Here is a 17,572-nt window from a genome sequence, read left to right as displayed (position 1 = left end):
AGCCTTCTTCTATTTTGATGTATTTAATGATATGCATCTTCTTCTATTTTCTATTTTCATAACTTTTTTTTTTTTTTTTTTTTTTGCTATGGTTATATTGATACAATATCGTGGAGGTATGATAAGTGTGTTGATTGAATTGTATAAGTCCTTTGAAATTGAGCTTATTACGCTTCTCTGTGTTAATAAAGTAACAAAAATATAAAATCGGTCCATCAGTTGAAAGAGTCTCCATGTTTTATATTTTCCGTTGCGTTGAAAGTGTGCAGCTTCTGACCACACCCGCTTCCGAGCAGCGTTGCCAGGTTGGGCGGATATCCGCTTTTCGTAGCTGTGTTGAAATTGTTCCATGGGCTGGCTGTACGTGTGAGCAAAGTTAGATTGATATTGTCCCACTGTGTGTGAGAGAGTGAGTGACAGTTTGAGAGTCTATATAATTTGACAGCAAGCTGGAATTGTTTACCTTGTTTGAAGTTATGAGGGCATGATGTGAAAGCGAAAATGGCCTGTATGTGAAACCTTTTTTACTCTATGATCTGGTGCACGAGTGTTAATGGCTTATGTGTAGTTTTATGCTGTTAGGAATCTCAAGTTAGGTTGAGATCTGGAATGTTTTTAGGTTGAGATCTGGACTGTTTTGTTTTTGTTTTTGTTTTTTTTATATATTTTAATATTATTATTATTATTATTATTATTATTATTATTATTATTATTATTATTATTATTTATTTTCTTTTATTTATTTATTTATTTGTTTATTGAGGTTGCCGAGTTTTACGTTGTTTTTAGGCTGGAAAACGTCAGTCAGATCTGGCAACCCTGCTTCTTGAGAAGAAGTGGGACGCAGAACAGGAAGTTCAGCGCCACCATATTGATTTTTAGCGTTTGATCGAGACTAGCTTCACATTGGTAAGTCAGAATCCACATTGTCTAAACTTCTATGTTAGCTTCAACACGTGAACGAATAAATAACGATAACAATCATTAAAAAAAATCATTTTTAATGTCTAATACTCTCAGTTCAGTCAGTGCTCTGCTAGCTAGCCGAACCTCGTGCGATTTTTATCAAATATAAATGTTTCATCTTTTATAACAAAGTCAGACTTCTGGAGTCATTTTGTTTATACAGTTCTGACACCTAATGGATATCGTGGTGACTTCGGCATGCTTTCTAATAAACTTGAAGCCAATTTAGGATTAATCTAAGCCGCTGTTTAAGCGACGCATTAACGCCCACCATGTTTTGTAAACGAGACGATAAACAACATGTTACTTCATTTAAGACGTCATTTGTTGGGTTTTGTTTTCTGTTTTTGTTTTCTTTGCAGTATTTTCCTCCGTTTCAGCTGAAAACCACGGGGAAATCTTAGTTTATCAAGGCTTTGTTAGCCTCGTTTGTCGGTTTAGTTGACTTGCTGATGATAAAAGGAGGGGTTTCTGTTTCAGAGACGTGTCTCTTTTATAAAGGATGATTCTTAATTTAAGTTCTTGTATTAATAAACTAACAGTTTTTGGTTTCTACTGAGTTTTTAGTCAGACATGGGGCTATGTGTCTGTCGTTGTTCGGATGTAACAACATTTAGACCTTGATCGCTGATAGTTTTAAATAAATCTCTTTCTTGTTTTACATTTGCTTTTCTCTCGTTTCCTCCAGAAAAGAGTCCGTTTTCACCAGGATACCGCTCCAGATCCTGCCATGGGGGTCGCTGCCCTTTTCCTGCTCAGCAGTCTTTGCTTATTTGCCATCACTGCTCAAGGTGAGTTCAAACAGGGACACTGAGCATGCGCAACCTGCCAGTAAATTAACTGCTACACCGCCACCACCACTACCAAAACTAATCCTATTGTTTCTAAAAACACAAATTGCAGCTCAACAATGTTCTAAACCCTCCGGAGGACCCAACATGGATTTAAAATCCGACTACATCACTGAGACAACGTTTGCAGATGGAGCCACTGTTGCTTTTTCCTGTAATCCTGGCTACACAGCCGCTGGAGGATCTTCAACCATCACATGCACTGCTGGCCAGTGGAGTGCTGTGCGGCTGAGATGCGAGAGTGAATATCATATAATTTCACCTTACAATACTACAAACAGTAGCAGAATTATTTCACTGATGAGTTAAACTTGTAGTTTGCTCAAAAGTAAATTATAAGGGTGCGTTGTTGGCGCAGCGGGTAGTGCGACCCATGTAGGGAGGCCTTAGGGTTCGACACCGACCTGTGGTCCTTTGCCGCATGTCTCCCCCCCCTCTTCCACCTCCTTCCTGTCAGCCTACTGTGTTAAAAAGCGAGCCATTAGAGCTGTGAAAAATCCCCCCAAATAAAGTAAATTATATTTTCCCTACCTAAGTAGGTAGTATTCTACTTACTACTTTATTAATTTTCTGAATTTTTCTGGATAATAATTTCCGTAGCAATGTGTGATAAATCGCAGTTTAAGAGTGTAATTGTTCTTCTTTTTGTTACAGGGAAGACCTGTGGCGCTCTTACAGAAGTGACTAATGGTGAAATCATATATACAGACGGGACTGAGTTTGGTGATACGGCTAGGGTTCAGTGTAAACCAGGGTTAGTAGCACAATAATAACTTGTTGTCTTTTTTTTTTTTTTTTTTAGTGAACCTGTTGTATATGTAAACTGTGTTATTTCTGGGAAAAATATCCATTATTCACCAGTCTGTAGAATAATCTTTCAGGACAACAAATTGGAGTCATTGTCATTTTCATGAACCTTTTAGTCTTTGCTCCAGAGTTTTTTTTATTTTTTTATTATTTTTTATTATTATGCTTTCAAAGAATTTAGTGGTAATCCTATGCTGACCAAAACCTGTTGAGTCCAAGATGCAGTTCTGAGCATTGTACGTCTGACCTTCTCAAAACTTGCTAAAAAGATTAGGAAGATTAATCCTGTGAAAAAAAGAAACAGTTTTAGGTATTTTCCATTTCAAAATGTGTGCTAACAGCCTTTTAATGCTTCCCAGATTGATGGCAGCGACATACTGCGCTAAGATAATAGCTGAAATCTTTCCTTTGTGTCACCAAGCGCCTCAACGCTACAGAAGAATCCCCAGCCAAAAAATCTGTTATTTTAAAAGTGCTGAAAATAAAGTTTCATTTTTAAATTAAGTTTAGTGGATTAGCTGATGCTCAACCCTCTTGGTTGTTATAGAGAAGTGACAGCATCTATTTTATTAATGGCTGTTTCTGAATTTTCTCTCTTCGTTAAACAAATTCTGACAGTATTAAATCCATTTTTCTGTGAAATCTAAAAAATTTGCCTGTAGACTTTATGAATCTGCCAGGTTAAAGTTTTTGCTGTGAAATCAAAGCGGTTCTGTTTGCGTGTCGGTCAGCATTGTTAAATTAATTTGCTAAATTAAACATATTTGCTTTTGATTTCCCCCAAACTAATTAGTTATAATCCAGTCGGGGGATCAGCAGTAGTCAGATGTGAGGTCGAGGGATGGTCGAGCAGGCTGCAAACTTGTGAAGGTTTGTTATTCATCTCATTTTATAAGAAACTGAAACAAGGTCAAATGTGTTTCAAGTCTAAAAAAAAAAGTAATTTTTGTTTTGCAGTGGTGAAGTGTGTCCCACCAGGAGGGATTGTAAATGGCACATTCAGTCCAATGAAGGAGTTCTATGATTACAGAGAGGTTGTGCGATACTCCTGCAGCAAAGACTTCTTGGTACTTAATGGATCAAGAGAATTAATCTGCTCTGAGAACGAGAATTTCTCCCCTGCCCCTCCAACCTGTGTCTGTAGGTGGTGTTGTTTTTTTTGTCTCAAGTTGCATACCCTAATTATGACTGGCTGCTATAGTTACAATAATATGTCCCTTTCATTTGCTTTAAGGGGTTGAGTGTAAAGATCCAGTGATTCAAAATGCTGAATTCGAGAGCGGTTCTCGGCCTCCACATAGACTCAATTCTGTGGTGACATACAGCTGTAAACCTGGATACAAAATGGAAGGACCGTCTACCGTGACGTGCAACTTAAACAGTCAGTGGTCCCCATCGTTACCAAAATGCAATAGTAAGTTGAGCTTTTAAACCACTTGGTACATGATAAAAGGCTACCAAAATGTTTTATATATATGACATAGACATTACATTAATCTTCCTACATAGTAACTGGAATCAAATATTGCTGAAGAGCGCTCCTTTCAAGTCAGCCCTCATAGGTTGATTCTTAATCATTTACTGCAGTTTTAGTGCTTCAAGTGAGCCGCTTGTTTGAAAAAGCAGGACAGAATCAGCCTGTACAGAATGTTCTTTTTCATTATATCTGTAGAGAATACAAATATTTGACAAAATTGTTTTTGCAATTAGCAGCTTTTTTTGTGAATGGGAATTTTTCAACAGTCATGCAGAGCGGAGAGGGTGGAGGAGTTTTGACTTCCTGTTTCTCATTTCCAGCTCTATTTGTGGTTGGGTTTAGGCTCGATAGTTTAACTGTGGTGGGAGTGGGATGTGCTGTTTCCAGTTTGGAAGAACTCAGCAAAACCAAATTAGACTTTGAATAAAAAAAAAAGAAAGTAGAAAGCTTTATTTTCTTTTGCCCAAAAAGTTGTTGCTTCAATCGCTGAACTCCAGTGTCCGTATTCACAAAGATTCTCAGAGTCCTCTCAGAGAGCTCCTATTTTAGCCTGAAAAAAGATCCCACCTAGGAGTTTTATCTTCAGAGTGATTCAGAGAGTTGCTGAGAGCAACTCTGAGTAAGGAAATGACATAAATGTTTATCTTGGTGAGGACGTCTGGTTGACCTCATTGCTAGGTGTGACGTTCTCTAAGAGCTGTGATTGGCTGATAGTATAAGAAAAAAACAACAACACAAATGCACTCTGGGTAATCAAAGAAGAGAAATTGCAGATTAGACTGGATTAAGAAATGTGTGGCATGATGGTGAGATTTAGCATAATTGAATAATTTGTCACACGACATCAAAATGGTTGAACACACCTTATTTGCATTCTCTTTCTTATTTGCCAGTCATTTTCCTACGTCATCTGTTTGATATTAATGTGCGCTCACCTGTCAGCATTTTACTGGGACTGCCTGCTTGTATAAAGCAGTTGCATTTTTATTCATGATAATTCAATGTCTTCCCTATTATTTATTTATTCTCAATATAAATAAAGAGGCGCACCTTTAACCTGTCCTCTCTGTAAAAATAATACATTCCCCCCCATGGGGATCATAAAGTTCATCTTCTCTACAGATTAATCATTTCGTGATTGTTATAGAAGTTTATGCGCTTATTTCCTCCACTGTTTAGATGGTGGATCAGCCAATCAGGTCTCTCTGTTTCCAGCATCTTTAGTCCTCCCACTGCTCCCACAATGTTTTTTACCTTAGGAGCTCTCTTAAGGCTCAAGATGCTTTGTGAATAACTTTTGTAACCTTTGTCTTACCAAGGTAAAGTTCTAAGAAAAATCTTAGAATTCAGGAATATTTTTCCTAAATTGGCGTCACTAAGAGCTACGCTTAGTCTTGGGATTCTTTGTGAATATGGGCACTGGCTAATTAAGCGTAGAGTATTGATTTTTTTTAATGTCAGGTATTATGGGTACAGTGACGATGTCCTTTTTACAACTTTTGTAGAAATCGCAAAGCCAACTCCACCTTCTACCACGAGTACTACCACGAGTACTACTGCCACCCCCACCGGTACAGAGCATAACTTATTGTTCCTTGTGAAACAAACAACAATTTTTTTTTTTTTTTTTTTTTTTTTTTTTTGTGATATGGATAGAAGGAATGATGTAGCTGCTTACATAAGAGAAAACGATAATTACACTGATCAGGTTTATCATTATGACACTGCCAGGTCTGTTGTAAAGATTGTATAAGATTATAAAGGCTATAAGATTTTTTTTTTTAAGAAAAAAAAAATTGCTTGATTTTAGTCAGTATGACGAGGGCAAAGGCTGGGTTACTGGTTGAGCTTCTCCAGAACTCTCTTCCACAGTGTTTATTAAAAACTGGTCCAGTAAAGGAACAGCGGTAACCCAGCTTAGAGGACACAAACACCAAGTAAAGAAATGTTACATTGCTAGATTTTTCCTACCAGCTTTCTGTATTGCTTGTTGTAAAGTGTAAAAAATAAGATTTTAACCTCAGATTAATGTCTGCTCTTTGTTCTCTCTTGTCTTTGTTCTTATTTCCTGCCTGTCCATAGGCCACGGGGATTCCCTTTCACCAGGGATTATTGCTCTGATCGGTAAGTTTAGCCTCGTCCTTGAGCAGTGTGCTTACAGTAAACTAGGATAATGTGAAGCCTAATCAAAAGTAGTGAGACATCAGAAAAGGAGCGTAGCTGTATTACCACACATTATGGATTTTTTTTTAGGGCCAAACCAAAAAAAAAAAACAACAACCTACAATTTAATAATCAATTATTATCCCCTTTACTAGTGTTTTTTGATGAGGCTATGTCCTAAAACAGAAAATGCTGCCCTGAGAAAGGAGTAACTCATTTAACTGTGGCTCTAACATTTTAACCTCCTTAACTCCTCAGTGTTGATTTATTTTTTTATTTTCTTTAGCTTTTTTGAAACAGCAGCTGTGTAGAAATCACCAAAAGTACTGTTGTGTTATAAAATACACCTAAAGAGGTGGTAGATCACACCTTTGGAGAAATGGCTATAATTGTACATATTTATTTTCATGGGAATAGGTGTGCTGCTGTAAACGTCTCCAAATGGCTAAAAACACACATCGCACGTCTCTTTGAGATATTAACTTTGGGTTTGGTCATGATCCTAATAAAACATTCAGCTTTGACATGATTTTTTCCCCCTACCTTCCTTAAAGCTTTTTTTTCCTAGATTCAATCGTAGATACATTTAAGTTTAAGAATTGTTTGCTTTTTGAAAATGGCAGATTTGTAAAACGTGGAGATGTGGGAATAAATTGAAGGGTATTGTTAGACTTTTGAAACTCTTGTACAAAATTGATCATCTTTAAACGTCATAATATTTTTCTCATCAAAATAGTTATAGCTATCATCATCCCCTTCTGTGCCGTCTGTGTATACATCTACAGAAAGAAATGGTAAATGTTATTTTTTTTAACCTATGGAAACTAACTCTTGACCTTGCTTTATTTTGGTCTTTATTGCTTATTTTCCCTCCTCCTCAGCCCGGCCTTTAACAACATGAATATGTGTCTTTGCTTCCTGTCCGAGCTTTCTCTCTGTTGCATGTTGGAAGGTGAAGTAGAGGTGGGCATTTCATGTAGAAAGGACATTACAGTTTACCTCTAATTATTCATGTTTTTACAGTTCTTACATTTGGTGTTTTTCAGTGACATTATGGTAATTGGAAATGTAGCGTGTTAGCGCCACCTCCTGGCGGCAAGGCTTGCAACCAACATGAGGTTAAAAGAAGGCATTCATTTGGTACAATAAAGTTGCTCTATCTCCATTTTATATCTAATGTCTACTCCTGAATGTCAATGCCCATCCCTACTTTACTGAATAATGAAACTTTAGTATCATGTCAATGATTTTATTAGCAAAAAAGGAACTCTTCTCGTCAAAGCTGTGGGGCAGACTGAGGTCTTCCTAAGATGTCTCTACAGAATCTTTGCCTCCTAAAAAAAATTTAATATTTAAAACCATTTTTATTTCAGTAATTGAGCTTAACTAGGGCTGATATAGAATAAAAGCATATCGATAAAATAGAAATCATATCGATCGATATCGATAATTATCAAAGCAATTCAAAATATACATTTCAAGTGCAGCCCTGGCCATTTTATGCTGTTGCTTAATGACCTATTTTTAAACAAATGGATTCAAACTCAACTCTTTATTCAACCAACTTTTTACGAAAACTGTAAGTGTTAAAAAAGAAAAAAAGGACACGTACTCTCTGAACTGTCTGAAGGCTGATGGAGCTTTCCTGCATTTGTGATTGGTTGGCAGGATGCAATGACTGTAGTATTAACCTACATGATAGGCTAGAATGCACTGTTCTTTTATTGAACTTTTTATTGACTCATGTTTTTTTACATTGAACCATATGTCTATCGATCGATATATATCGTTATTGAATTATCGTCCAGCCCTAAGCTTAACTCAGATATTCTGCACATTCATAACATACAGTGATATATTTCCAGCATTTAGATACTGTAATTAAGGAGTTTACAGATATTACATTTCAAGCCAAAAAAAATAAATAAAAACAGGCAATTCTGACGCTACGGGCAGGTGCCAAGGTCCTGCAGGAAAGTGAAATTAGTTTTACTATAAAGCTCATCAGTAGACGGATACATGTGCTCTTAAATGTTCTATGTGTATGTAATTGCACAAAAAATTGGACTTGACACATGGACGTTAGTGGACCAACCCAGGCAGATGACATGGCCCCCAAAACCGCCACTGATCGTAGAAACTTCCTACTGGACCTCAAGCAGCTTGGCTTCTGAGCCTCTCCGCTCTTCCTCTAAACTAGAAGAGCTTGTTTTTAATTTTTGCAAAGTTTTCTTTCATTAGAAATATTACCTTGGACCACTGAGCAGCTCTATCCGTTTTCAACTTACCCCAGGTTGGATCCTTCTGATTTGGCTTAGGGACTGTTGCAGGTGTAACTCCTGTTGCTCCTGAAGCTAATGCAAATGTTTTCAGTTAATTTTAGAAAGACATCAATCCTGGAGGAAGCGGGATGCTGAAGGATGTATCAATAAAAAATTGTGAAGTGATGTAACTTACGTTCAACCCTAAACCAAATAACCTACCACCGACTAACTTCTGCTGACGCTATGTCTTAATTTATATATATCATTTCTGTTGCAACCTCTCTAAATGTTTAAGGTTGCCAGTAAATGCATTTAGTGTTCCCTTCCTTACTGTAGATGAGGTTTTGTTAGAACTGGAGAATTGTTTTGATCAAATGCAACAAGTAAGTCTTTATGCTGTGTTTCTCTTTAAACCTTTGCAGCATGATTCAGATTGATGTAATTGAGCTTTAATTAGACTGTAACACTCTCCAGCTGCGTTGCATCCATATTTTTCTTTTCTGACAAAGTTCCAGAGATTGATTCAGTCTTGCTAGGATGAATAATCGTTCTTTTCATCTTGCTGTGAAAGCAACACAGCTGTGATTGTTGTATGGTGGTGGGTATATGGTTGGCACTTTGTCTGGTGGGGTGTTTTGTGATTAGCGGTGAGCTGGATGGTATGGGGGGGGGGGGGGGGATTCCTGTTCACCCTGTTTGGACCTCAGGTTCCCAGAGGTCTCAGCAGGATAAACAGGTCTGCCTTGTCATTTATATACGTATAACCAGCAATGTTGACCAGTCATTGGTGGGTTACAGCTCTCGGAGAAGCAGTACTGTCAAAGAGGCTGCAAGAGATGGCGAGGATGTAGCACTCTCGGTAGGTAGAATAATATCCACGAAGACTTATTAAAATAAAAATATGATGCTACTGTTGGCAGACCTTTTTCTTTCTGTTATTTCTACCAAGTGCCCTGTAAAATGTACAGATCACCCACACCGTTAAAATCAGCAGACAAAGGTTGCGCAGGGTGTCATGCAATCTACAGATGTATCTTAGTTAACTGAAACATCATCAGAAAACATGAAGTAAGTTGAAATAGGGAAACTCTTCACAGAGTGCTGTACTGCAAGCTTTTAATTGGATTAGACAGTCGATTAGCTCTCGTAAGGTGTTTTTTACTGCACTGCCATCACAGAACACCGAAGGGGTGTAGTGGACAATGTCAGAGTAAGTCTTACTGAAACTATAAAAACATTAGCATTTCCTTCCTCTGATATTTTAATGTTGTGGCTGTTTTGCCTAGTTTTAGACTTTCTGCTCTGTCTATCTTTCTCTCTTGGATCTCACCCTTGGCAGCAACCTGTCCTGCTGGAAGACTTTCTTCACTCATTCAGCTCATTGTCTGCTATAATATAAGTCTAACTGTCAGGTGTAGTACATGATCTAGAAGGTGTTTGATTACTTTTCTCTGTTTCTTTTGTCTTTAGTAAGCAAGATGGTCCTGTTGATGCAAAACTCCAGCATGTAAAAGTGCCGTCTGGAGAAGAGGATTCCTCCCTGGCCCACTCAGAGAATGTACTTGCCTCCAAATAAACCCCCCCTATGGATATCTGCTCTTCAGGGCAGCCAGTCTGCGATGCAGATTACATTTAATCTTGTTTGACGCTTCAAAAAGCTTGTCTGATCAGCCGGTATAAATTTACAGGATGCTCATATCCACTTCATTTTTCCTGTCTAACTTGTCTGCGCGTTATTAAGCCCTATGTTGATCTGCAGTGTTTGCACTTGAGCGCAGCTGATGCTTCGGGCCAAATTTACAGATTGTCTTCAATTATTGGATGGAAATCGCTGCTCTTTTAATACTTAGTTCACTAACATTATGCCTCTGCAGAATGTTTTGACCTCATGGAGAAATTAACTGTAAAGTTAACAGGAGCTTTTTACCCTGGCGGATAAAACCACTGTCTTAAAGTTTCTGTTTTTGTTTTTTGTTTTTTTTACATGCAGTGCCTAACAAAAGGCGTATCACATATGCCTGATTGCAAAGAAAGTCGATCTTTGTATTTTGTTTTTTTTAATTCTACTATACTTTTTTAGATTTTGAATGGGGCAGTTCTCAAATGACGTCACGTTTTCCCCGAGACGGCCCGGTTTCCCCGGCTGCTCGGACAGGAAGAGTACAAATTACACTGACAACAAAAGCAATATCAATCATTGTGGAAGTTATTTAAACTTTAAACAGAAGTACTTTATTACGTACCAGGAGCTTCGTTTCAACCTGCTTTAATGGAGAAGCCCAGCGCAGAACGTCTGAAACGTTGGTTGAAATGTAGAAGGCTCAAAATGAGCGGAAAGAAAGCAGTATTAGTAGAAAACCGAGGAAGAAACCCGCTGAATCCGCGTAGAATTACGGCTGATACTAAGAAAAAGTACATGTATTATTTCAGGCGTATGTTATAACTTATTGTTAATCATGGCAGAAAATAGACTTACAAACAGCCAATCATCCCGCTGTACTCAGACACTCAGATCCCATCTCCTCTACACACACCTCCGCAGACACACACAAAGATCACTGTGAAAAAATCATTGATTTGATCCATGAAAAGGAGAGGAAGACCAGCACGAAAACCACCACACGCCACTTCTAATAATCACAAATGCACGTATTTAGCTGGTATTTATACACACTGGGACTTTTATCGCTTGTAAAATAGTTGTCTTGTGGAGGGGGGGTGTGTGGTTTGGGCCGTACTCCTGCTGCGTGAAGAAATAGGCGTCTGAAAAAAGCAACGCTCAACAAAAGCGACTGCACGTTCAAAAACAACCCCAACCCCGGCGACTCACGAAAGTTACAAGTGGCTTTATAGAAAAACAAGGCCAACGTCGCTGATAATAAGCGGACTAAATGCAACTCTGAAGCTCACATGAACAGCCCTCGTGGATTGCATGAAGTTTTAAAGCCGCTGAGAAAAAGCCAAGTAAACGTCGCCCACCTGCCCAGATGCTGCAGTCGCTGGTTTCAGGTCTGAACGTTCAAGCGTTTGCTCCTAACCACCGAGAAAATGTAGCGAGCATATTTAGGTGTCTTTGGTCAGATTCCACAGTAAAGTCGTCTCAGTTACAAGCTCGTATCCAACACTGACATTTCTCTGCAATCCTCCAGGGTTTTGGAAAACCAAGAGGGGGAAGAAATTCCCTTCATATCATCACAATCACCATGTTGCTAGTCACTCCAGCAGAGGCCAACGCAGCAGCGGTGTTTTGGTGTTGCCATGTTATTGTCTGTTGAGGCGATATTCATTTCAAGCAACACTATTTGTCTCAAACAAGTAATCTAGTCCAGCGTGCGTCTGCATTTAGTAATTTGACGTCATTTGTGGAATGCTCTATCACCTTTATATTTTTATTAAACCCCCTTTTTCTTTTTTTTCTTTTTTGGTCAGGTTTTTGTTTTGCTTCAGAATAACGACCGATCAGGTTGGAGGTCACATACTTTTTTTTTTTCGCCATCAGGGAAATTCCTTTTCCGTCTTACACTGCAGCAATGTTTGCCCTATTTGGTAACCATTTATGATTTGTTTTAGTGTTCTTAAAGGGGACATATCATGCAAAATCCACTTTTTAGCCCTTAAATACATTTTGTTGTGCACTTGAAGACTCTAGGGGTGCAGAAAAGTTGAATTTAGTCTCTCCAGGTGCTGCGTAGAAAACCTTATGTTCTGTTTGGGTCATATTGTTCAATGTTCTTCATTTTCTGTTTTTCTTTTTTTTTTTTTTTTTTTTTTTTTACAATAATGGCACCATATTTGCTGTTGAAAAAGGTCATGGATTTAAAACTTACCAATTTTGAGATGGAGGGGAAATGTTGGATTGTTGGGTGCATTAATCCACACCAATTATCACAACTTTACCCAGCATGCTTTAAAAATGACCAAACAAGGTGGAGTGAAGCGCTCTGCGACCTGGAGGGGGGGAGTGATGGGAAGTGCCTTGTTTGCATTTTAAAGAGACCTCACCTTGCGCCTCAGAAGAAGTGCAGAAGAAGAGCCTGTGGGGCTACATAAGTCTGACCAATGTGCTGCAGTTCACTTTATGTAGACCACAACTGAATAGCTTAAATGCGAAAAGGCATTGAAACGCATGACATGCCCCCTTTAAGTATTTACTGTGATCATGATTTGTACTGAAGGTATCCTGAAAGAAGTTTGCACTTCCTATTTATAAAAATTTCAGATTTGAAATTGTGTGGAGTTGATGGTGAAATTGTAAAACTTCTTTTTGTAATAAAAAAAATAATAAAATAAAACCTGGAAGTGTTTTCTTTTTCTGGATGGATGTTTCATTATTTATTTATTTTTCCGATGTGGCCATGTAAGTTTGGTTTGCTATTTTCCTTTTACTCAGCCTGTCTTTCTCTCACCAAAGTACACTTGATGATCTTAAATATTTTAGTGTGACAAAGAAACATAATACATTTTCAAGGTATATAAAACATTTTTAACAGCTCCTTTGACGTTTCGACGTTTAACTTATGAAGCATTTATGAATTTTGGTCAAGCAAACGTACTTTTTCTATAAAGCCATTTATTTATCGTGGCTGCCACACCGAGAGGCACAACCTGTGGTCATGAGTCTTGCTCAGAGTGACAGACTTAGTTTTCAACCAGCAACCAGCAAAGCCAGGCTCCCTAACCACTTGCCACCACTCCCACTAGTGGTGGTAGAAACATTTCTTACTGCCTTTTGTTTTTTCTGAATTGAGGATTTAGAGAAACATGTTTGACCAAAAGTAAAGTTACATTTTTACTTTCTTAATTTAAAAAATAATATATTTTTTTGCCATTATTTGTTTACATCTAACTGGTTTCTTTAAAGGCATAGTGGCACTATGTGTGTGCCAACATTGAAAGCGGTAGGTAGCAAGGCACAAATCAGTTACAGATGCACTGTTTATGTCACCAGACTAAGTCATAAAGCATTCAAACTGTCCTCTACACAAATGCACATGTGCTTCTCTGGAATAGACACTCTTTATGGTAACGTACTATATTCCGTTAACCATCTAATATGTGCATTTTCATTAGGTTTTCATTTGTATACATGTGTACTAGGACTTTGTTCCAAACAAAGATTAAATGACTAAAGGTGATCTATTATGACTTGTATTCATTTAATGGAAGCAAACTACTACCCGTTATTAGAAACATGATTCACATTTGTTTAGGATTATTTTCTTTATAGTCAGAGTTCAGCATTATCGCTGCAGGAAATCACACTCTTGAAAGGCAGAAGTAGAGACCTCTGAGATGACTATTAGGAAACTTTTTGTAGGAAGCCTTTTGTTTCCTCTGGTCAGAGTTGCTAGGGTGAGGTTTCTACCTGACTACAGGAGACTTTCTTCTACACGCTGCTCTTGACCTTTGGTATCTTACGAGTAAGCTTGGACATAAATATGCTCATCATTTTTAGCCCACGTGGGTTGAATTTGCTTAGGGGTTCCACGCTTTCTATGATAATAGGATTCATGTGCCAATGAAGCACTGAGTGGTGTTTGATCGGATATCTACTTGCATCTACTTCCCATCAAGTCTTCTCATTTCTAGATTCCACTTATCAGTGACAATCCACTGAGAATCTGAACAGCTCAGACAAGGTGGGGGATTTTAACCAGGTGATCTTTAACCTCTTAGGACCTAAAGTTCATTCTGCCATATTTATGCTCTCATGTGTCTTGCATTAGATATAAATAGGTAAAAAAAAAACTCAAACACAAAGAGAAGAATACATGCAGAACTTTAATGCAGAGGTGCCCACATCTAATTCTTGAGATCTATCCTGCAACTTTTAGATGTTTTGATGTTCTCCAACACGCCTTAATAAAATAAATGACTTGTTTCCAGCCCTCTGCAGAGCTAAGTGACATGCTGATGAGGAAATATAGCCGTTTGATTCAGTTGTGTCGATACAGGATGTCATTTTATAAACCTGTTTGTTAGGAGTTCCTGAAACACTATCGGTCAACTCTTTGAGCCAAACTTTTGTGAGTGGATGTTTACTTTTTGTACCTCGCTTTGGATGCAAGACATGAAAGCCTGTAAGGGGATATCCTGCAGGCTACACATTGATTTTAGTTGGAAAAGCTTTATACACAATAGCTTGGAGGGGTTGGATAACCGCCAGTGATACTGAGTGTTGGACTTTGTTCACGCGTTTCTGAACAGTTTTTGCAAAATTGGTTTCCTGTGAGGTAACAGGATATTACAGAATATTGCTTGTTAAAGAGAACTCTTGTCTCAGAAAGGGTTGCCTCGCTGTTGTCAGAATGTGACTTCCCCTGATGAAGAAAATCTTATCTAATCTCCATATTATGAGGCCCCAAGACAAAAAAAAAAAAAAAAAAAAAAATGGGGATTCTTAAATTTTCCTCAAAATGTTCTCATCTCATTTCGTTTGTTGAGCTGGATATCTATCGCTGCAGAATATTTTTTAGGTTGTGACTCTCGCATTTTGTTTTCCTAATTTAAAAATCTAAGATGGGATGCACCATTGTCTGGAAAGTGGTTTATTACGTTTCTCTGTTCCATTCTTCTTTAGTAAGTACCTTAGTCCACATTTACATGCTGGATTTAAAAAAATCTGGGGTGTAAATTTAAGAGGATTCTCTTTGGACCAGCCTGAATGTTTGGGACCCAGAGGGTGTGAACGAATCAGGTGAAGCAGGCAAAACTGGCTACCAAGGAGGACCAAGACTGCGTTACAAAAGGGTTAAAATGTTTATTACCGTCAATAGAATAATACAATTTATTAAGGCCCTGCAAATTAAAAATTGCCAAAATCTTAAAAGAAAGTAAAACCTGATGAAGCAATATCAAATAACTGTCTGGATTTTAAATCTTGGCATCCACAGGAGAGTCAAATCCATTTTAGGTTGTTTTTAGGTATATTCATGCAACTCCAGAGCACAGGTCAGGGTCGGAATCTCCTGGAAAACATGACACCATTTTCACAAATTAAGTTATAGGAACTTAAATTAGCCTTAAATTAGAGAGGTAAATGAGTCATAAATGCATATTAACCATTCTGGCCACCTCTGCTGCTGCTCCTCCTAACCCTGTTGGAGTTTCCAGGCCTTTGCTTCAATTCTGCTTGTCAGTCTCCCATTCTGGTCCACTGCTCTTATTGGTTGTTCAGTCGACACAGGTGTGGGTCATTTTCACTCACCTAGGGACAGATAAAATATGATTTTATCTTCTTTCTGCTCCCTTTTGCTAATGGGATAAGTATGACAGATTTGTGATTTTTGCCATGGAGCAATAAATAAATCTGAAACACTGTGACAGAATGGCGACCTGTCCAGGGTGTACCCCGCCTCTTGCCCATTGACAGCTGGAGATACGGACCAGCACCCCTCACGACCCCACAAGGGATAGTCGTGTTGGAAAATTAATGGACGGATGGAGCTAAAAACAATTCAACCCAAGCCTCACCCAGTGATACACGTGTTTCTAAAGGGCAGAGTGGAAATCATGAAACTCCCCCTTTTTGCATGCAAGGAATGTGTGAATCAGACACTTCTGCAATTTAAATCTATCCTGGTACCTCACAAGACATGTCTAATAGTCTTTTCCGTTTTGCCCTTTGTGGGAATCATCTAAGTCCACATAGATTAGGGCTCCATCTGAATACCCTTAATAATAGCTCCTAGCTCCTGTTCCTTGACCTTTCCCAGGGTCGACAGTAAAAATTATATCATGGGGAGGAAAGGAGCTTCGGGCTGCTGTGCCGAATTCGGACAGCCTTTAACTCTGACGTCATTACGTGACGGAAACGCACATGGATGATGTGAGTCAAATCCGGACCTACAGACTTCCAAAAAGGAACTACAAAGTGTGCGCTCTCTTCTCTCCGGACATTTTCGTTGATTTCCATGAGGGGGCTGTGCTTATATGTCATGTCACGCAAAGAATTGTGGGATACCTTAAGTGTTCTTAGCGCGGTAAGAGAAGCCGCGGGGTTCCTAGGCAAAACTAGCAATGGGAGGGAGCATAGAGGCTACTTTTCCTACCTCCTTCCTTACTGACTGCTTTACTCAGTTTTCGTATTGAGCTGAGGTTTCAATCCGAAAACCTTCATAGAGCAAGGACTCTTTAGCCAAAGCAGAAGTGAAGTGCGTCAGCAGTCACCATGATCAGTGCTGTCCGAATAGTGAAGTCAGTAAGGAAGGGTTAGGAAAATTAGCCTGTACGCTCCCTCCCGTGGGTAGCTTTGCCTATGAACCCTGTGACGTCCCAGGCTCTATCCGAATACCAGGCTTCTTTTTCAGCATTGAGTGAGAGGCGGGGTACACCCTGGACAGGTCACCAGTCCATCGCAGGGCAACACAAAGACGCACAGGAGAAACAATTACGAACACCGGGCAATTTAGGGTGGCTAACAGTCATGTTTTTGGAGAAAGTCGGAGTACCCGGAGCTCGTGCACGCACAGGGAGAGCATGCAAACTCCCATGACTTTCTTGCGACAAGTCTACAGTGCTACCGTCAAGATCGCCATATTTTATGTTTAATGGTATTCAATTGCAATATGAAAGCATTGCAACAGAAGTAGAGGCCTTTTGTTTGTGCAGGAAGCCTTTGGTTTCCTCTTTGGTCAGAGTTATTAGGGTGCGGTGGCTGACTGGAACTCTATGGAGCACATGCTTTTTGTGCTCAACTGTCAGTAAAAAAAATAAAAATATGAATTAGGTCACAATGTAGCCCTGAGTGCCCCGCTTCATGTCAATCTCAATCCCATGAGAATCTGAACAGCTCAGACTTTTGGCACTTTTGGATATTTGCTGCTTCCTTTACCTTGTTATTAAAAATGCTAAACAAGAGTGGGACCACTGCTATGATTGACTTTTTCAAACAACACAGTATGATCTGGACTGTTTAGTATGCAGGTTGGCTTGTATTTTTTTTATCTTTTAAATCTTAAAATGTTGTTTACAGTTTAAATATTTGTATACTTTTAAATTACTTTCATTTAATATAAAACTGTGAAACTCTCCCCACGGGGAGA

The 17,572-nt window shown here is 38.7% G+C and overlaps 1 protein-coding gene across 1 annotated transcript in view; it reads left to right on the top strand.

The window, feature by feature from the left end:
* Window positions 1-10,120, top strand: part of LOC105935185 (complement receptor type 1) — a 132,585-nt gene extending 122,465 nt beyond the window's left edge. Inside the window, exons 24-26 of the mRNA XM_036141486.1 lie at window positions 7,001-7,058; window positions 9,327-9,387; window positions 9,999-10,120. Coding sequence (XP_035997379.1) covers window positions 7,001-7,058; window positions 9,327-9,387; window positions 9,999-10,001 — 122 coding nt within the window. The 3' untranslated portion in view covers window positions 10,002-10,120. The remainder of the gene's footprint in view (window positions 1-7,000; window positions 7,059-9,326; window positions 9,388-9,998) is intronic.
* Window positions 10,121-17,572: the final 7,452 nt, after the last annotated feature.

Source organism: Fundulus heteroclitus, chromosome 1 (assembly GCF_011125445.2).
Source record: "Fundulus heteroclitus isolate FHET01 chromosome 1, MU-UCD_Fhet_4.1, whole genome shotgun sequence".
In the NCBI taxonomy this organism is placed as follows: domain Eukaryota; kingdom Metazoa; phylum Chordata; class Actinopteri; order Cyprinodontiformes; family Fundulidae; genus Fundulus; species Fundulus heteroclitus.
Note: the sequence above shows the minus strand (reverse complement) of the source record. Positions and strands in the feature narration are given on the sequence as shown.